Below are 21,546 nucleotides of genomic sequence, written 5' to 3' on the forward strand. Positions count from 1 at the left end.
TAAAGGGAGATGGGAAGAGGTTCTTGCTTTGACCTCTAGCCCTCCAATGGGGATGGTGAGGAGGGGAGCAGAAATAACTGAAGGGACTGATGAGGTGTGAGTAGCAAAGCTGAGGGGCAGCTAGGTGGCCGAATGGATAGAGCAGCTGGCCCTGGAGTCAGGAGGACCTGAGTTCAAATCCAGCCTCAGACACTTACTAACTGTGTGACCCTGGGCAAGTCACTTCACCCTGTCTGCCTCAGTTTCCTCATCTGTCAAATGAGCTGGAGAAGGAAATGACAAACCATTCCAATATCTCTGCCAAGAAAACCCCCAATGGGGTCACTGATTGTCAGGCATGATTCAACAACACGAGTAAAGCTTGAAGCAATCTGCCGGATGACAAGTTTATTTCTGCCCCCCGAGTGGGGCAGGATGAAGATAATGGTGAGATCGAGACCAGGCAGAGGAGCTGGTGGCAAGTGAAACTGTCTGTGGAGGGCTTTCTCTGGAGAGGTCAAGAAGCCTCGTTCTCTTTGGGCCCTGGCGGCGGGACCAGGGATAACCTGGCTGGACAGTCAGGAAGGTCTTCCTAACCAAGAGAACTAACTGTCCCAGGGTGGGACGGGCTGCCTCCGACACAGCTTCCAAGGATAAGGAGGTGCTGCCCCACGTCCTCTGTCATGGTCAGCCTGCACCTGGAGGCTGTGCCCCAACACACCGTGGGAAGCCCCTTGATGAGCCGGAGTCCAGAGGAGGACGACCAAGATGGAGAAGGGTCTTGAGTTCATGTCACTCATGGGGATGTGTTGGAGGAACATGTAAGGGGGGGCTGAGAGCTGTGCCCACGTGCATGAAGGGCTCCCCTGTGGAGGAGGGGTCAGCCTCATTCTGCTCCCCCAAGGGCAGAACCAAGAACCACAAGGGAGGCTGCAAAGAGTCCGACTAAGGCTGGATGTCAGAAGAAATTTCCTAACTGGATGGACAGCTCACATCTGCAACATGTCCTGAGGTAGAGTACATCCCGTCCAGCTCTCTCACCAATCCCTCCCCAGGAGCCACTGGCAGAGAGGCCATCGTCAGTAGGACTCATCATCGTCAATAAGACAGAAGCTCCCTCTCCACAGGCTTGTGGGGAGGAGTCAGTGCTTGGCAAACCTTCAAGCCTTCTCTGTGAATGGGAGCTCTAGTCCCCATTTCACAGATGAGGAACTGAGGCGAAAGACCAGGGTCACTTTCTCAGCATCACAGACAGCAAGTGCCTGAGAGCGGGTCAGCCCCAGGGAGGTGGTGGGCCCTGGCTGGACAGCCCCCTGGCAGGGATGCTCCGGAAAGGCTTCTTGCTCTGGCCTGGGCCTGCACATGTGGCCTCCAGAGTTGTCCAAGTCCGAGGTTCTGCCTCTCCACTTCTGTCAGTTTCTTTACTAAAAAAGAGGGCAGGGGGCAGGTACGCCTTTCCAGCTGTAGGGGGAGGGAGATGCCAAGAGTATTCTTCCACTGGCTCTCACCCGATGGGGACACACCTGCCTAAAAGCCACTTTTCAAGGTGGTGGGGGGGGGCTGCCCAGTCTTCTCTGCATAGGCATGTGCCTCCAGGCATATCTGGGGGATTTCTTTCCTGGATTCAAGGGGGCCCATTGTCCACTGCTCTCAAGCTTTCCCCCCCTTCACTCTGGAGTGTCCTCTGGGCAGGAGGGCACAGAGTTGTGCCTGGAAAGGACAGGTGACCGTGCACCCACAGTGCCTCCACACGGGGCAGATCACTGCTCCTGAATAAAATGCTGAGAGTAGGGCCCCATCAATATCTCAAATACGCGGAAGGAAATGTTCATTTAGAATCCATTTTAGGGTGTTTCAGACGGTAAAGTCCTTTTAACTAGATCTCTGGTGAGGGTGCAGAGGCAGTTTATGGGGCTGTAAATTCAAAGCGGAGCGGTCTCAGAGCAGCACACGTCTTCCCTGCACACAAGCTGTTCCTTCCATACCAACTGGGGCCCCTGCAAGGAATGTCGCCCAAATATTCTGTAAATCACCAGCAGGCCCGCCGTAATGTGAAATATGACTTTGAGTCGTCTGTTAGACACAAGAGGAGCACCCGCCTCACACCCATCACCACTAACATTGGTTATGGGTAATAACACTTTCCATCACAACTATTTTTGGAAAACGGGTTTATTTTAGACCTTCCCTCCCCCAAAGGATACACTGAAAACACTCTGCCAAGGACACAGCCTCCTACAAGCCACAGCCCATTAAGCCAGCGAGGAAACAGAAACTTTTCCCCCAGCCCTGCTCCTAGATGTACTTCTTCAGAGGGAAAAAGAAAAAGAAAAGAGGGGATGGGGAAAGCCAGGAAACCGTGCAAGGCTGCACACGTGTGAGGCCCAGGGAAGTCCCTCACAACACTCAGCTGCCCCTCTCCCACCCACCCTGTGTGTAGGAGCCCAGTGTGGAGCGGCCTGGGCGCCCAGCTGGCAGGGGCTCACCGTCCGGTGAGCGGCTAGTTTCAGCAGAGGCCCACAGCATGAATGGGGCAGCCCTTTGGAGGCTGGATGCCGGGTGCCTCAGCGAGGGTGAGCCCTTGGGCGCCCAGGTAGTCTCCATCAGCCGGCTCATGGGCTTGCCTCTCTTTGGCCGCAGGTTGGCTGCAGGCCCCAGGCTCATGACCTCCCTCAAGGAGCAGGCGGCCATCAGCCGGCTGCTGGGCTTCCTCCAGGAGTGGGATGACGCCGGCAAGGCTGCCAGAAGCCACATCCTGGACAAGTTCATCAGATTCAACTGTGGCAAGACAGCCCCAGAGCTGGAGCAGGAGTTTTCCCAAGGGGCCAGCTTGTTCCTGGTGCGGCTGACCACGTGGCTGCGGCTCACGTATCCTTTGCAGGCCTGGCTCTGGTGCCCTGAGATGGGGTGCGGGGGAACCTGGGAAAGGGGGCAGGCTGAAGCCTCAGACATTGGACACTAGCCTTGTGTGCCACTGCCAGAGCCTGTGAGAAGCAGGGTCCCCTCCATGCTATGCGATCCAATTCAATAGACATTTATTTATTTTTTACTATTATTATTTTTTTAGGCAATTGGGATTAAGTGATTGCCCAGGGTCACACAGCTAGTAAGTGTCAAGTGTTTGGTCTGAGGGCAGATTTGAACTCAGGTCCTCCTGAGTTCAGGGCCGGTGCTCTATCTACTGTGCTCTATCTACTGCGCCACCTAGCTGCCCCTCAATAGACATTTATTTAGCACCTACTGTGTACCAGGCTTGTGCTCTGAAGCATCCATGATAGTGCTCTGCAGGAGGCCTTGAGAGGAAGTTTGGGGGGGATGCTGCAGCAGAGTGCCCCCCCAACAATCTTCCTTAGTTGGAGGGAGCCTGAGGCAGGAGGAAGGAGGAAGCCGACTCTCTGTGACCCACTTTGGGGATTTCCTGGCACAGATACTGGAGTGGTTCGCCACTTCCTTCTCTGGCTCATTTTATAGATGAGGAAACTGAGGTAAACAGGGTTAAGTGACTTGCCCAGGGTCACCCAGCTAGTAAGTGTCTGAGCCTGGATTTGAACTCGTGAAGAGGAGTCTTCCTTACTTCAGGCCCGGCTCTCTGTGCACTGTGGTGCCACCTAGCTTCCCCTAGACCTATGCTTAAGTTTAGGAAGATTACTTTTGACAGCTGAGTAGAAAATGGGCTGGCTTAGAAGCCAAACAGCAGGATTGCTGATGAGAGGTAACAAGGGGCCTGCACCCGGTGGTGATGTTAGGGGCATGATGTGGACGATGCCCCAGAAAAGGAGGCTGAGCAGCATGGGTCAGTCAGGTAGGGAGAGCAAAGGCAGGAGAAACCAGCACAGAGAGAAGGGTCTGTCTGGAGGGGGTGACAGACAATGCCGGGGGCTGCAGGGAAGGCCTAGAGATGGGATAGGGGAGGAAAAGAGCGCCCCTCCTTCAGGAGCTCCCCGCGTTCCCAAAGGTTTTCAAGTTCTGGCAGGTCCATCAGCTGGAAAAGCTTCAGCTCTGGGTGTCTGTGCTCCAAGACCTAGCCCAGCCATGGACAGGAAAGCTTACCTCCAGAAGATCCCACCAGCTCTCACCCGATGAGTCCTGAGCCTGGCTGGGCTTGGCCAGCAGGGAGTAAGTTTTGTTGACCTATGCCGCTCATGAAGCCATCTCCTGTGGAGTGGAATTGGGGGGCTGTCCCCTTTGATGGGAGGGTACCCACAGGAGCATCTGAAATACTGTGTGTCCCTGCAAGGTAGTGAGCTCCTTCTCCCTGGAGGTCTCGAAGCTTAGCAGGTATGTTGGAGATATGATTACTCTTGTTCAGATGCCTCCAGAGGTCCCTTCCAACCAGGAACTTCTGGAGCTCTGTGACCCGGAGATGGGGAATGTCACTAACTCCTGGGAAGGAGGAGCCTAGGGCCCTGGGGCAGGGGTATTCCAAGACTGATTAGTCATGTGACAAGTCCCCCTCCTCTTTAAATGTAGTGTGTAACAGAACAGCACTGTTATGAACCTGGAGAAGTCTGGGGGCCAGGCTAGGCAGGCCACTTGGTGGGGGGGAGGGGAGAGGGGTAGGGTCACAGTGGGACGGGCTGGGCTGAGGAAGAAGCTAATCTCTCCTTCCAAGCCACAGGCAACCCCAAGAGAAGGTCCTTAGCTGATCAGCACACACACACACACACACACACACACACCCAGGACCCAAACCTTGTTCCATAATCTCTCAGCCTCCAGCACTACATGTGCGGCTCTCTGGGAGAGCTGAGGCCAAGCGTCCTTGGCCGGCCTTCCTGTCCTCCCTCCTATCCCACACAACTCACATTCCCCTGATCATGCATTGTTGACTTCTTTGTAAAGGGTTATTTAAAAAAAAATCACGTTGGAGACTGAGATTAAGGAAAGTACCTAAAGCATTGGACGCAGGGGAGGGAGTATAGGAGGGCTCAAGCTACAAAGGACTATGGAGGCCACCCAGGCCAACCCTCATCTTACAGAAAGGGAAACTGAGGCCCAGAGAGATTGAGGGATTTCCCCTAGTAGAGTGGAAACTCCTTCTTTTGTCTCCATGTGCCCAGGGCCTGGTGTGGTCCCAGGCACATCCTGAGTACTTAATCATTGTTTGGTGATTGATTGATTTGATGGCCCAAGGTTTCAGTTAGCGAATGACAGAGTCAAGATTTGAACCTAGCTCTATGACTGACAATCCAGAGCTTTTCTGTCCCACCCTAAGGAAAATGAGCATGTATTTCCATACAACAACAGTTGGCCAGCACCAATCCCTTCCAGGATGGTTGCAAAGTACTTTGCATTGTGTTCTCCTTTTCGTTATCCAAGGATTCCTCAACCAGCATTGTGAGGACCAGATTTCCTGGCAGCTTCCAGCAGAGCCCCTAGAGTAGAGGCTGGTCCTTGGCAGGAAGGCTCTGGCTTCACTGCCCCCCCCACTGTTGACAGCCAGCCATCAGGACAGCTGCGGGGGGAGGGGTAGGAGCACAGTGATCCTACCTAGGGGTGACCAGCAGTGCTGCTCCCAAGATTCGTTCTTTAACCAGTCATCCAGCTACATGACTGGGGCCTGCTTGAATAAGCTGCTGAGGTCTATCGGCATCTTTCTCTCTGCTGTGAGCTGGTGAGTCTGGAGGGGATCTGGAAGGAGGAGGGGAGGAACCTTTGGTTCTGGGCCAAAAAAGCTTGGGAAGCTCAGCCCAGGTCCCTGAAATGTCACAAATGGGACCAGGGACAAGGGTTCTGCAGAGCTAGGCTGGGCCGGTGCCCTGATGTTCAGCCAAAAAAGCCCTGAAGGATCATCTAGGCTAACTTGCCTTCCCCCTCCCAACCCCATTTTACAGAAGAGGAAACTGAGGCCTATAGAGAGGCAAGGACTTGCCCAAGATCACACAACAGTAAGGGCAAAGGTGGGATTTGAGCCCCAAACCTCCAGCCCCCAGACAGGGCCATTTCCCAGAAGAGAAGGGCCAAGCTATCTTGAAAACCCTTTTGGCATCCTTCAGGATAGGTGCCCACTGAAAAGTTTGCAACTTTCTTTTTTGTGTGCGCTTTGTGACCTGTCCTGGGCAGTAATCGGTACCTTGTGGAGTTCCTTGAGGTTGGAGGAGTCTTAACCCTCTTGGAAATCCTGGGGCTGGAGAAAATAAAGGAAGAGGACAAAAAGGAGGCCATCCTGCTGCTCCAGATGATCGCCAGCTGTGGACGGAAGTATAAGGAGCTCATCTGTGAGAGCTACGGTAGGCAGAGCATGTGCTGCGACTGGCGAACGGGCTCCAGAGCGGGGCGCTGCCTGCCACCTGGATGCACGGCCACTGCCCCTGCAGCCACCACTCCGAGCTGGCCAGGGCAGCCCCAGCCCAGGAACCCCGCGCCTTGGCTCCCCCTCCGGGGCTGCCAGGGCCGGCCCAGGGAATCGGAGTCTTTACCGTCAACACGAGGCTTGTGTTTCTTCCTGTCCCACAGGTGTGCGGTCCATTGCAGAATTTATGGCAAAGTCCAAGAGCGAAGACACCCAGGAGGAGGTGCAGATCCTGCTGGACTCTTTAGTCCACGGGAACCCCAAGTACCAGAACCAGGTGTACAAAGGCCTGATTGCTCTGATGCCTTGCGCCTCCCCCAGAGCCCAGCAGCTGTCCCTTCAGACACTCAGGGTGGCCCAGGTGAGCATACTTGCCACCTCCCAGAAAGCAGCCCCAAGTAGCCCTCCAGCTCTCCTGTAAGTCCAGGGTCCTGCCTTAGCCCACATGGAAGTGGACAAGAGAAGCCGCAGGCACATCCCACAGGGACTCAGTCTGGGGGGAGGAAGTGGCTTTGTTTGGTTGGGGACGGCACTGAACTGGGAGTCTGGTCCTCTCTTCTAGCTTCCATTTCCTCAGATACAAAATGGGGCTGGGAAAGGAGCTAGCTGAGTTTGTACTCAGAAGGTCTGGGGTCAAACTCTATCACTTGCTATGCCTGTGTGACCTTGGACACTTTATCTCTCTGGGTGTCAGTGTCTGACCCATAAAGTAGGCAGAGAGAGGAGGAAGGGCAGGAAGTGCTGGACTAGAGGACCCCTAAGGAGACCCCTTCCAGTTCTAAATAGATATGATCCTATTACATGGTCTGAAATGTGATATGTAATGTGTGTGTGTGTGTGTACATATGTGTGTGTGTGTGTGTGTATAAATAATCACACCTATATGTGGGGAGGGGGTTAAAAATACCTATCATGTGGTTTTTCACTTGGAATATTAGTATGTGTGTGTACCATTACATATGTAAAAATCTAGTCAAGGTAGTTGAATTAACTAGACTGCAGTATCACTGTTAGTCACCAGGTGGCACTCTACCCAAGCACCTCTTCTATAATGATTGAGCCCAAGCTAATTTTTCATCTCAGAGCTGACACCTCAAATTCAATGGTTTTCTCCATCTCTAATGTGGCTTCTTACCACACAGCACTTTCCCCTTTCTCCCAGGTTTCCATCACAAGACAATATCTGTAAAGGGCTTTGCAAACCTTAAATCAACATATAAATGTTAGCTATTACTATTAGCTATTATAGTCTAGGTGAAATGTTGGTCAAATATTTAAATATGGAGGTGGCTAGGTGGCACAGTTTGGAACCAGGAAGACTCATATTCTTGAATTCAAGTCCAGCCTCCGACTCTTACTAGCTGTGTGACCCTGGGCAAGTCACTTAACCCTGTTTGCCACAGTTTCCTCATCTATAAAATGAGTTGTAAAAGGAAATGGCAAACCACTCCAGTATCTCTGGCAAGAAAATCCCAAACGGGGTCACAAAGAGTTAGACACAACTGAAATGACTGAACAACAATAAAAACCTAGATTAAATTAAATAAGAGAGAAAATCAAGGAGTGACTACAGTCTAAGGAGGGGAAAGGTGAAGACCCTGAGATCACTGAAAATTTATTATACCTAATAATATAATGAATAAAAAAAAAACAGTACCAATGTCTCCAAATGATTTTGACCTAGTGTAGAAACATTTCAGGACCTACATGCAACAGTGTCTACATGTGTGAACCCCGAACCCCATGAAACCCAATTAGAAAGAGTCTGCTCTAAGAAAGACAAATGAAATTGGGATGTATGTGTCCATGGTTTAATTTCTCAAGGTGGCTTGACATGCATTGCATGGGAGTTCCATCCAAAACTGGACCCCCCTCAAGGGGGTCAGTTCAGAACTGGGTCGGTTTGGCATTTTGGGATACAGCATTATATGCCCTTTGAAGAGTAGGTATTCCCAAGGGGTGCCAGTTAACCGTGATTGGTCAACATACTAAGAGGTAGGAAATATTAAAATGAGGTCTTGAGTACGTGCTTTAGATCGCACTCCACAGGGGCCAATATTGCCTGCCATTAAAGGAAATACCACCGCCAGTCTTCGAAGTCTGTCTCCACCCAAACCTGAGTAGGATAAAATCAATTCAGGCCTGGGTTGGTATTTGACCAAAATAAGAAGATTCGATGCAATCTCATTATCAGAGATGTCCCTCTGAAGAACTTTGATCAGAAGGCTGGCAAGGGGGGAGCCCTGAGTCTCCAGGACACAGATTACCAAGAGAAATCATTTTTAACACATGCTATGGCCAGTGCCATGGTGAAGATCATAGGAGAGATGAAGATATATCTACAAATACTTCAGAGAAAAGGAATCAAACATCATCGTGGCAGAAGAGACTTGACAAAAACATGAAAGATGTGCTAAAAGAAAGTGGAAGGCTATATCAATAGCTGTCTGATATGTTCAGTGGAATATTTGAGCTCCATATTGTCAGGAGAAGAAGAAGAAGAAGAAGAAGAAGAAGAAGAAGAAGAAGAAGAAGAAGAAGAAGAAGAAGAAGAAGAAGAAGAAGAAGAAATGTGCAGAAAGGAACTTGGAAGATAAAATACAAAAAGTCTTTGACAACTTTAATCAGCAGTTGAAAGTGAAAACCAAAAAATGAAAGTGATCCAGGGAGTCAAAACACTGGAAAGAACGAAACAACCAATTCAGTACCAATCAAAAATCATACTATAAAGGCTTGAGAGGTAAAGAAATTAGAAGAGAGAGAAGACCTCTGAATAAGGAAGATATGAGAAATTACTAGTCACCCCTATGATGGCAAGAAGCCCAACATAACAAAAGGCAAACTGGATCACACACCAAACAGGAAGCTCACCACATTATAATAATTAATTTTAGAAAAATTATGTTGTAGAGTGCCTGAAACTTCTGCTTTCTCTGTAGAAGTGAAAAGCAATGAGTCCAAACAAGATGTGTAATTATTAACTCAATACCTCAGGGACACATGAATTATTAGTCAGTCATTCAATAAGCATTTATTAATGATTTATGAATTACTAGCAAAAGACTTCACCAGCTTCCTCTCTGATACAAGCCTGATCTCACCTTTCTCAATGCAAGGCAGCACATATTTAGTATTTTTTAAAATGGGAACACCAATGATCCTACAAATACAGACCAATTCTGTGTTTTATATTTTTTGCACAAAGCATTCATAGCTTGTATCACCCCCCCCAAAATTACATACTTACAAGAAAATAACATATTGTCAAAGGACCAAAAAGATTATTCCGAAAAATCTCAGGGTGTAAAGAGCAAGTCATTACTGATTCCATGATTATTGAACAAACCACCCCAAAGCAATGTAACATTTCTACTGCCTTTACTGATTCTCACCAGCCCTGTGGCTCAGTTTGGCATTCCTAGATGAGGCACATATAGCAGATGTAACAAACAGACCCAAGCTTGGTGAGAATGTTCGAGGGTTTGATGTGCGCATGGAAAAGAGTTCTCTATTTATCTCATCATCAACACTGTAATATAAGGAACAACTGATATGAAATGTGGCCTCTCAAGCTCACTGGAGCTCTGTCTAGCTTTAAACCCCTATTCATCACCCCTGAAATGAACCGAAGATGGCTTTCAAGTCGAAGAGGGAATCCATACCACAACATTGTTTGAATAACAGTGTACACAGATGATGTCGCATCGTATGATCCCACCAAAAAACACCTTAAACACGCCCTCATCTCCTGGACTCTCTCTCCAATGTCATCCAGACCCAGTAAATATAAAATTCTTAATGTGCACGAAGGAAGTGAAGGCTTTGAGTTTGAATCTGGTGGTCAAAATGAACTAATGGATAAAAACAATACTTACGATGTATTGGTCTTCTCTGACAAATTAGGCATGAGGCTATAGTGGAGGGGCCTGACTTAGGCCAGTCATCTGGTAGTGTAGGTTCAAGTGCTGGAATGAAATGAGAACCTTGTAAGTCATTTAGCAATAAACAAAAGGAAGTCTGCTTAGCCATAGCATAGAAAAGATAGTTAGCCACCACCTTTGGGCACACGAGCTAACTTGACTGAAGTATTGAGGCACCTTGAGGTTAGAGACATGTGTCAAGAAGATCTAACCATCCCCCTCACAGCAATGGTGATGGAGAGAGCCCAGGACCCAGAACTCAAGAGCCTTGGCAATGGCAATGCCCTCCAGACCATGGTCGTGCCTCCAACCCTGTCATCATGGAGGGAAGAAATCACTGTGGAGAAAGGCCCCGCTTTCCCTGCCACCACCAATACCAACTTCTGACAAAATGCCACCAACAAGCAGGCAGGCTCAAGAGTCCTGGGATTGGCAGCCCCCTCCTTCCCCAAACCAACAGCCATCAGCCAGGGAAGATGAATCACGGAAACTCTTTCTGCATGTACCGCACCTCCCGTCTCCTCAGCTACTACAGCTATTAAAACCCAGAAAATAAAAGTTCTCATCATCAGTGTCCTTGTCAATGTCAAATGGTTCAACTTCAGAAAATGATATGATTTTATCAGTAAAAAAGATACTGCCATCTGCTTTGCAGCCAAACCTAAGGATCATGGGATCTTTCCATCTGACTTGCAGCTGAAACCTTCCATGACTGTTCTGGTTTTCTATTTGTATCTCTAGCTCTTAGGATGGTGCTTTGCACATAGTAAGCACATAATCAATGCTTTTTCATTCACTGAATCATTCAACAAGGAGGCTCTAGTACCTAACTTAAGTAGATTCGGCCCCCCAGTCTCTATATGGAAATATATCTGGTCAACAGGGCAAGGTATGGTGACTCTTTGGGCATCTGCCAAGTCTGAAGGGCCCTGACTCCACATTGGGTGGACCTCGTGTGCCCTTAGGCAACCATGAACCTGGCCAGAAGCCACCAGGAAGTGGCATCCACAAGGTGCCCTTGAACCTTGGCCCCCAAGGTCAATTAAGTTGTAGGAAGAGCTTTGTCACCTTTCAGGGAAAAAACTATCCTAATCCACATGGATCAGGGGACCAGTTTGGGGAGGGGAGGGTCTTGGGAGATAGTGATCTTGTCAAAAAAGAGAAAGATGAGGCTATGAATGTTAAGAGACTGGTTGACATCCTGAAGTCAAAGTTTAATGGGAAAAACATATTTAACAAGTATTTATTGAGTACCTACTGTGTTCCAGGCACTGTGCTAAACAACACCTCTACAATTCCAGTCTCAATGTATACTTTTGGAAAAGTGAAATGGATCTAGGTAGGCAAACAAAAAACTTAACAGCGCTTAATGAAGCACAGACACCTCAAGGCACCTACAAGAAGTTAATACTTCATCAGAAAGGAGGAAGAGAATTGATAGACATTCTCAAAGTGCATGGTAAACCAGGTCAAATTTTGTAGAAATACTTGAAGAACAGACTCCACAAAATAATAGTAAAAGTTGATGGAAGGTACATTACTCATTTTATTGAATGCAGCTTAGCACAGAGGTACTGAATTTGAGAGTTGGGAGAGACCTCCATGTCTATCCGTACACCAAAGGAATCCCCACCTCAACATACCCAACATGGGGTCATGCAGCCTCTATCCAAGAAGGGGGAGCCCACCAGCTCCCTAGGCAGCGCAGGCTACTTTGGGCAGCTCTTATTGTTAAGGAAGTTTTTGGGGGGGTTGTTTTTTTTTTCTGTCTTGGAGCTGGAATTTGTCACCCTCTCCCCAGCAAGCATCGTGCTAAGTGCTGGGGACACACACAAAAAAAGAGGCTTCTCTTTAATGATGCTTTCTAGAATTTTCCCAAGAACTGACATCAAGCTCCCTCACCTCAAGTTTGCAGACTCTTGTGTTTCTTTTTTGGAAAATCGGGACAACCTTTGCCCCTCTGCAGCCTGATGGTACCTCTTCTATTCTCCATGATCTTTCAAATATCCCTGACGGTGGCTTAGTCGATTCCATTGATCAGTTCTTTCAGCACCATTGGACGGCGCCCATCTGGGCCTGGAGACCGTGAATGCCTCCAGGACACCCCTCTGTTGTCTTGCCGTTCTTATCTTGGGCACCAGCTTTCTTCATCCTTTTTGTTCTGTGATTTTAAAAAGTCATTCTCTGTTTCAAAGAAAACAGAAGCAAAATAATAATAGTTAATGGTGAGAACAAGGAATGAAGATGTGTCTGGCCTGGGCACTTCCCTTAAGATGGAGGCTCTGGGAGGAACCAGCCAGTGAGGAGACGGGCCAAAAGAGGGGAGGGCAGTTCCATCATGAGAAGTCCAAAGATGGAGTCAACCTGTGTGAGAAGTGTTCTGAGACATGGTAGAGAAAGAGTGGAGACTCACCTGTGATTACATTCTGAGATCAGATGAGCTGGGCAGAGGGGGAAGGGGAGGTCCCACAAATCCCGTATCACATCTGCCTCCCTTACACAGGCTCCGAACAGAGCCTGTGAAACAGTGAGGGTGCAAGAATGAGGTCAAAAGGGCCTCCATGAGCGAAGACCATGGGAATAATCATAATAATAGCTTGTGCTTATATGGCACTTTAAGGCTGGCAAATCCTTAAATCCTAAATGTTATCTCATTTGCAGCCGGCCCTGGAAGGTAGGTGCTATCATTATGCCCACTTTACATTTGGGGAAACTGAGGCAGACGGCAGTGAAGTGACTTGCCCAGGGTCACACAGAAACTAAATGTATGAAGCTGGATTTGAAAACTCAGGTCTTCCTGAGCTCTATGCACTTTGCCACCAGCTGCCTAGGTGAGCTCAGTCAGCAAAGCTGACAGACGTCAAATGACTGAATCAGGCAGTGGAGGGGTTTGTGATGGCTGTTCAGGGTCAGGTCATTGCCAGGAAAAAGTACCGAAAGGTTCTCCTTGGGGAGCCCACACATATTGACTAATGGCAACTAATAATACTAATGGCCACACTGCCATAGTACTCTATGGTTTACAAAGCATTTTACATGTGTTAACTCATTTGATTATGCAGTGAAGTGGTGGAAATGGGGTGACAGATCACATCACCATTCCTTAGGCAGGGGAGTTTGCTGAGCAGAGGATCCAGAGATATGTTTACCTTGGGGGTGGGCTAGCCCCTCTGGTGTGAGGGCTTGCCGGGCCCTTTTCAGGGCTGCTCATCCACCTTTGGTGTCCACCTGTCACCCGGGACTCACCTGCGGCTCCAAGAAGCTGGGCAGTGGCCACGCCCAGTAAGACCGTCTCAGCAGACGGGCTAAACGGGGTTAAGGGTAACCGACAGCCCTCAGACCCATCGAAGAATCAGGGAAGCGTCTACCCTAGGCACGTGAGGACTTCTAGCAGAACGGGCGGCTGAGAACAATCTGTTCCAATGGCGGCCGAAGCAGACGCTGGGGAGAGCTTAAGTTTCTGATCTGCGCTCAGGAAAAGAAGCCAAGGACTGAAAACCTAAGGACTCTTTAGTGGCTCGGGGAAGTCCAGGCTGCTCAGGCTTTCCTCATAGCCACCCTGTGAGGGAGGGCTTGCTTTCATTGTTCCTCCCATTTAACAGATGAGGAAACTGAGGCACAGAGAGACTTGTCCAAGATGTCACACTGCTTGTGAGAGGTCTGAGATTCAGATTCCCCACGTCAAGTTCATTGCCCCACATCTGCTTATCTGCGGGCTGCGTCAGTGTCCAAAGGGTCTCCGTTTTGCCTTGTTCTCTGTCCCTTCAGGCCATTGTGGGGACCGTGCACCCCACCATAGTGACTTTCTAATGGGGGTACTGCGCACCATGCACCTGGAAGTCCAGTATGAAGGTAGGAGGGCATTTGCCCACCCACATGGGTCCTCTTGAAGTCTGGTGGGAGGGGTCACTGAAAGCAGGCTGGAGGGGTGGATAAGGGAGGCCGGCAAAGGCTTGGGGATTCCCTGCTGGAAGAGATCCATTGCTCAGAGCTAACCTGGGGATGCTCAACAGCTGGAGGAGGGTGTGGAAGGACCTGAGGGATGGAGGGCATGGAGAGAGGCCCTTCCTTGCTCCTGAGGATCCCTGAGGGTCCCTTGTTGTAATGGGCTAGGCGGGTTGAGCTGGACCCCGGGGTCAGAGGTTGGGGGAAGGGGATGGGAGGAGGGCAGGGCTTGGAGAACAGCCCTTCCTTGCTCCTGAGTACCTGAAGGAAGCCAGGCACCTGGGCAGCAGCTCCCCACTCCGGGGCTCAGCTGTGGACTGAAGCAGGAAGAAGGAAGTTCAAGGGAGGAAGAAGAAAAAAGGAGCTCCCAGCTCATGTTTCTATATCACTCCCCCACCTGCCTGTCCCTAGGTATGGCAGAGGGGCCCCTGTCACTGCCCACCCTGGTTGGCTTCATTCAGGGATCCCCAGGAGCAAGGAAGGGCCATTCTCCATGCCCTCCCCCATCCCCCAGCCTCTGACTCTGGGGTCCAGCCCACACCTGCCTCACCCATTACAACAAGCCCACCACCCCAGGTTAGGTCTAGGCAATGGACCCTTCCAGCAGGGCGTAAAGTTGGCCCCCACCCCATGTTTAAATGTGGAGCCCCGTAATGAACCGCCACAGGTCATCAAAACGCTCTGGCCTTACCGTCCTGTGCATGTAGGGACAAGTGTGTCCTGTCCTCTCCACGCCGCCCCCGGCCATGCCCCTGAGACCAGCGTCGCAGAAGACACAGACACTGGCAGGGCTCAAGAGGCCTGGTAATCAGGGAGGCTTCACAAAGGAAGTAGGATTTGAGCTAGGTCTTAAAGGATGAGTGAAATTTCAACAGGCAAAGTAAGGCAAGGGAGAGCATTTCATGTCAAGGGGAATGACATGAGCAAAGGCAGGGAGGTGGGAAAGTAAAACGCTGAATTTGGGACGTGAACAACATGGGAGTTTGTTTTGCTTGACTTGATATGAGGGTTCTATGTTTCTTTTTCTTTCTCTTTTTCAATGGGTGGAGGGAGGGAGGTGGAAGAAAAAATGCTTGGTAATTGAAAAAAAAAATTTTAAAAAGGAAAAGCGATAGAAATCTATTTTTACAAGATATTGAGGGGCAGCCAGGTAGTGCAGTGGGTAGAGCACCAGCCCTGGAGTCAGGAGGACCTGAGTTGGAAGGCGGCTTCAGACACTTGACACATACTAGCTGTGTGACCCTGGGCAAGTCACTTAACCCCATTGCCAACCCCCCCCCCAAAGTATTGGATATGATGCTGACCCAGATCTAGCAAGCTCAAAATTAGGTCACGGGGAGGAGTCGGGTAGGGGTTAGGGCTGCAAGGGCCCCCAGATTCCAGGTAAGGACACTTTACTTTACCCTGCAGGTAATGAGAGCCCCTGAGAATTCTCGAGCAGGGGGTGACGTAATGAAAGACACACTCTGGAGTAAGAATCAATAGGACGCGGTGGCTAATTGGATTGGGGGTGAGGGTTGAAACTGGGAGACACAGCCATGGCAGGAGGGGCCAGGAGCAGGCCCGGAGGAGACCTTCTGTCCAGCCTCTCTGCGCGTTCCCTCCCCTGCCTTCGTTCTGCCCTCTTCCGCGTCCACAACAGAGCTCATTCTCTTTTCCCCGGAGCCCGCCTCCCTCCAGACCTCACAATATCCATCACAAGCATGACCGCCTCTCAGCCTCCCCACCTTACACCTACAGCGGCATCTTCAGTGCCTCCCTCCAGATACCCGACAGTTGCCAGATCTGTCCCAGTGGCTGACTTTGCACAGTCTCCCCTCTGGTGCCAGCCATGCTCCAGGCGCAGCACCGCAGTGGGGCTTGTGTAATTCCTCTGTGTTCCACAGCTCCACCCTCACCTCGGCTGCTCCTGCCAAATCTACCTGAGTAAACATTAGTGGCTGTAAGCTAGGGACTTAAATGTGCAACAGGAAACAAGGGCGCTGTGGCCATGAGCATCACAAACATCGTAATCCCATACTTCCTCCAATGTCACAAAAGTTAAACAGACTTAGTTAAGCAGTCACACTCTCTTCTACCCTTTGAGGAAATTATTGAGTCATTTTTCAGTTGTGTCTGACTCTCCATGACCCCATTTGGAGTTTTCTTGGCAAAGATACTGGAGTGGTTTGCCATTTTCTTCTCCAGCTCATTTTACATTTGAGGAAACTGAGGCAATCAGGGTAAAGTGACTTGCCCAGGGTGGCCAGATTTGAACACGGGAAGATGAGTCTTCCTGACTCCAGGGCTGTGGGCTCTGTGCACTATGGCGCCACCTAGTGGTCCCAGGAAGGAAACAAACCTTGTTAAATAGGCTTTATAGGTAAACTAAATCAGGTTACAGATTAAAACACTTAGGGGGCTCTCACCATGTACTAATTTGAGAGGGGAGATTTACGTATCACCAAGGTCACTGAGAAAATGCAGCAAACATGAGACAAAAAGCTGAAGTAATACAATAACAATCATCAATAGTAAATAAAGCAAGTCTCCTTGTGACCTGGTAACCCACTCCCAATGTCCGTGTAATCAGCATATTCCATCTTGGATCCCACATATCCCAGGTAGCTCTCTAGTCCTGGAAACACCTTCCCTTAAACATTCTGGAATGGGCCTCGTTCTCAGGGCAGCTCTGAAGGGGCTTCGTCCTAGTCAATCTGCCCCTCTGGTTCTAAGTCACTTGCAGAGATTCCTCGGTAATTCTGCTAAAATCTGCCAGTAACAGGACTCAATACAATTTAGTACAACTTCCTAAATTTGCTTTTCCAGTAATTAGCTCATGTGGTCAAAACTGACTCAAACCTTATGAATCTAACCCTATTAACAACAGAGTTATAAGGAGAATGACAAATTAGGAACCCACAATTCCCCTGAAACTTCAGAGAATTTCAGTTTCACATACCACTTGCTTTTTCTATCTTCTATCCAAACCTTGTGCCTGATATGGACACTGTCATCAACAGGCTGAAGAAAGAGAGACTAATCTGGAAAATGAGCCATTCTGTCCCTTAGTATTATCACATAGATACTTCAAAATACAAATTTAAAATTTCTTTACAAGTATTAATGCATGTAAAGTCATTAATCCAAATTGTTAAAATGTATTGCTAAAATATACTCAAGGCCAGTTTATCCCACTAGAAACATTTGAAGGCCATATATGCATATACACACATGCAGACATATATCACACGTGTGTATATGTGTGATATGTGTATATATATCTACATACACATGTATGTTCAGGAACGACTAGTATTTCTGGTGTGAGGACTTGGCTGCTTTCTCCCTTTGGTGTCCACCTGATTCACACAACTCTTACCTATGGCTCCAAGAAGCTATACGTGCCCAGTGGCCACACCTCAGTAAACTGTTTTGGCCGATGGGCTAAAGCAGGTTGAGGGTAACCGACAGAACTCAAACCCACCAGCGATGTCAGGGGAGTGCCTACGCTAAGCATGTGCAGACGCCCCCCGGTGGAACGGGCAGGGGTGACCAGTTTGTTCCAATGGGCCACGAAGCAGTGCTTAGAGCTTGGTCAGACGTCAAAGACTAAGGTCACCCACTGCATCCCAAATCACGACCGGTTGTCTTCACTTTTGTCTTGCTGCTGAACTCCAATGACTCTGGAAGAAAGAGTGAGGCCTATGAATTCCCACAACTCTGCCTCACTTAAATCCAGCTTATGCACCAATCGAATGACATCACCCGTACCATTTTACCGTTTCTACCTACCTCAGAGCCCTGTGGCGACAGGCAAGTGACAAAGCAGCAGATGTAGATGCACGGGGAGCTGTAGTCACAGCCCTGCCCACAAGGTGGCTCAGGCCATAGGGTCGTCTTCTTACTGGCTGACGCAGCAGTGGGATTCAGCCCTGGATGTTTGATCAGCCTTTTTGTTTTTTGGTAACTAGTAGTTAATTTTTTTCCAATTACATGTAAAGATAGTTTCATTTTAATAAGATTTTGAGTTCCAAATTTTTCTCCCTCCTTCCTTCCTATTCCCCTCCCTAAGACGGCAAGCAATAATACGTGTGCAATCACGGAAACGTATTTCCACACTAGTCATTTTGTGAAAGAAGAAATAGAACGAAAGGGAAAAGCCATGGAAAAAAGTGAAAGTAACGTGCTTTGACCTGCATTCAGACTCCGTAGCTCTTTCTGTGGAGGCGGATCACATTTTCTGTCAGGAGCCTTTTGGAATTGTCTCAGGTCATCGCATTGCTGAGAAGAGCCAAGTCAGTCATAGTTGATCATTGCACAGTGTTACCATTGCTGTGTACAGGGTTCTTCTGGGTCTGTTCACTCCACTCAGCATCAGTTCATGCAAGTCTTTCCAGGTTTTTCTGAAGTCCGCCTTAAGCAGCCTTTTTTAAGGACCACACCGCTCATCTCCTAGTGCAAGTAAGGGGCTAGAAAAAGTGCCCTAAAAATTGTCTGCTTCAATTTAGAAGTACTATTTACATATAAACCACTGATATGCTAACTAAAAATTATTATTTATCAAATCAGATCATCTAGGAAAATCTACTAGGCAATGTTTTGTAAGCTTAATCTGAGTTACTATTTGTACTTGAAATAAAATTGCATTTCTAGAAAAATATTCCAGAATTCACACTTTTTACTAATTCAGCCCAGTCTTTCCCCAGTTACTAAATATGTACATTTGTATGTGTGAGCTGCTGCTGTATATAGGTGACAAGATAAGTCACTCAACCTCACTTGTCCTTTATTTCCTCACAGATGAAATGAAGGGATTTAACTAGCCAGAGGCAGCATGGCTATAGTGAGGCAAACCTACTCGAAGGTACTCAGTCCTTGGTTCCAGTCCCTGTCAGGTAGATTTGGGCAAGTCTGCCTCTCTAAACCATTTTCCTCATCGGTAAAGCCAGTCTGGTATGGTAGGACCTAGCATAGTTTACCGTTTGACCCTCATACTTTTGAGAACCCAGGTTCTAAGTCTGTGCCCCAATGAATCATCAGAATAAATCTTTAGAGGTATTTTTATGCACATGTAATTTCATATTTGATATTTTAGAGGGGAAATCCTATTAGCATTGACTTTTTGTCTTTTATAAGCATTACTTCTAGAATGTGGAACATATAAGTTCGGTTGACATAGTTTAGGTAAATGCTAGGCCTCAGAAGCCCCTTTTAGCTCAAACATTTTATGATTCAGTTCCTTTTGTTCAGGGTTCTGTGATAAATGAGAGAATATTATCAAAGATGTAGTTATGACTTCCCTTGGGAAATAGAGTTGTTTTGGGGTTTGGTTGGGGTTTTTTTGTTGTTGTTTTTTTGTGAGGCAATTGGGGTTATAAGTGACTTGCCCAGGGTCACACAGCTAGTAAGTGTCAAGTGTCTTGAGACCGGATTTGAACTCAGGTCCTCCTGACTCCAAGGCTGGAGTTGTCCACTGGCCCACCTAGCTTCCCCCCCACCCCACCCCCCTAAATAAAGTTTTCATTGCTCAAACCATCTATTGATCTCTGTACCTAAATCCTCAGGCTTCCTATAGCAAAGCCTATGCAGAAAAATTCCCCAAAGACACATAACCTGGGGGAACACAGAAACACCCAGGCGGTTAGTGAGGAATACTAGATCTCCATATACCACTCTGTATACCATATACAATCGCTATACCATTCACCCATAAAGAGATCTCACTTGCCTTCCTGCTTTCCTTCCTCCCTTCCACCCTGCCTCCCTTCCTTTCCCATTCCCTCCCTCCCTGTTTCTACAACTATCCTATAATGGGCCTGTCTATAATGAATCTGAACCAAAGACTCTAATAATAATTCTAATAAACCATGATTATTTCTGCTGCAAATAGACAACTTCAGAGTAAGAGGCATGCTTGTGTGATATCTCTAGTAATTTCATCCCCTACCTCCCTGTATTTAAAGCTTTGATTCTTTGATTGTGGCAATGCATTTTTTAAATGTCTTATTTGCTCCCATTAGACTTTACATTTCATTAGGGAAAGGAATATGGTTTTTATTCCCATGGTCTCCCTGCACATGTCCTCAGACTGCACCAATAAGCAATAAATTCTATTTGTTGATTAAAAAAATTGTCTGCTTCACCCAACCCTGGCCTGCTTACCTCAGCAGGTGGAGATCCCATCCTTGGTTGAAACACACACACACACACACACACACACACAAATGTACAAAAACTTTTGCAAAGATGATTCCACTCACCATGGATACGTGTAATGTGCACACGCTTATGGATAACACAAAATCCAGTAAACCTGAAAGAGAAACATGTTGCGAAGTGCAGTGAAGGTGGTAAGGCTTTGCAATCAAAACTAATCCAGTCAACAAGCTTGTGTGGCTACCAAAAGGAGTGAATGACAGGCTCACGACGATGCAATTGCCCCTTGCAGGAAAGCACATGCCACTAGCATCAGTGCAAATGCTCCAACCACGACGAATCCTGACGCAGTCAAAGAAAAATTGTATGAAGACCTGGAGATGCTTATCATCAGTGTGCCAAAAGAGGACAAGCTTGTAATTCTGGGCGACTTTAATGCAAGAGCAGGCACACACTGGCAGACATGGCAGGCAGTTCTTGGGAGGAATGGAGCCAGAAATAGCAACAGTCAATTACTACTGGAGACTTGTGCATCTCATGATCTTCTCATCATCAACAGTGTCTTCCTTTACCTAAATGCAATAAACTTCATGGACGCACCCTCGGAGCAAACATTGGCATTTAATGGACTGTGTCATTGTAAGGTATGGAGTCCAAAATTGCCCAATCTACAACAAGATAAATTGAGGCAGAGCTCTGAGCCAATAGCACTTTATTAAAGGGTCCATGGTCCCCCTTAATGAAGTGGACCTCAGATCTTCCTCACGACCTGAGGGGCTCCCTTCCTCCAGGGCCTTAGTTTTATAACACTTGATACCCAGATGATACAGAAGAGTCAAAGTAAACTATAGAGCCTTATTGACCTTGATCCTCCAGGAGGGTCTGCACAAAGTTAGAATCCCACTGGTTGATGAACGAGCTGATGAGCAGACTTTGACACACCTGTCTTGACCTTTCAGGAGATCCTACTGAGCCAATGAGCAGACCCATGGGCTGGGCAGATAAAAAACGTGAGCTGACAGGAAGGCAGGCCACAGACCAGCAAACAGGGCCATTCGTTGGTCGAGTACTCATGGCCATCTCCCCATGTTGGGCAGTAGAGGATGATGAAGGACAGAGGGGCAACAAAAACAGCTGGGGGCTTTCCATGTCATTGAGTCACCTCCGACATGCTGGGCTTGGTCACCATAACAAGGAAAAACAGGGGTGGAGGTCTGCTAGTTAGCTTCCTCTGATTAAGCTAATGCACTTGAAATCTGCAGGTCACAGCTC

General features: G+C 48.2%; 1 protein-coding gene and 1 long non-coding RNA gene across 3 annotated transcripts in view; one reads left to right on the forward strand and one right to left on the reverse strand.

Annotated features, from left to right (window-relative positions):
* Positions 1 to 2,582: 2,582 nt before the first annotated feature.
* The window catches only part of ARMH1 (armadillo like helical domain containing 1), a 43,747-nt gene continuing 24,783 nt past the window's right edge, over positions 2,583 to 21,546 (forward strand). Inside the window, 6 exon segments of the mRNA XM_020987560.2 lie at positions 2,583 to 2,847; positions 5,525 to 5,593; positions 6,043 to 6,209; positions 6,436 to 6,632; positions 13,960 to 13,987; positions 13,990 to 14,043. Of these exon segments, the coding sequence (XP_020843219.2) occupies positions 2,594 to 2,847; positions 5,525 to 5,593; positions 6,043 to 6,209; positions 6,436 to 6,632; positions 13,960 to 13,987; positions 13,990 to 14,043 (769 nt within the window). The 5' untranslated portion in view covers positions 2,583 to 2,593.
* Positions 9,680 to 19,599, reverse strand: LOC110209260 (uncharacterized). 2 transcript variants are annotated; one of them, XR_002324769.2, is made up of 4 exons: positions 17,911 to 19,599; positions 15,864 to 17,801; positions 12,094 to 12,375; positions 9,680 to 10,236 (listed from the first exon to the last, which is right to left on the reverse strand). It is a non-coding gene; the product is annotated as an uncharacterized LOC110209260 (long non-coding RNA). The 2 variants fall into 2 exon arrangements; XR_002324768.2 differs by lacking the exons at positions 15,864 to 17,801; positions 17,911 to 19,599 and adding an exon at positions 13,438 to 14,582.

This window comes from Phascolarctos cinereus, unplaced genomic scaffold, assembly GCF_003287225.1.
Source record: "Phascolarctos cinereus isolate Bilbo 61053 unplaced genomic scaffold, phaCin_HiC Scaffold_5;HRSCAF=322, whole genome shotgun sequence".
Classification (NCBI taxonomy): domain Eukaryota; kingdom Metazoa; phylum Chordata; class Mammalia; order Diprotodontia; family Phascolarctidae; genus Phascolarctos; species Phascolarctos cinereus.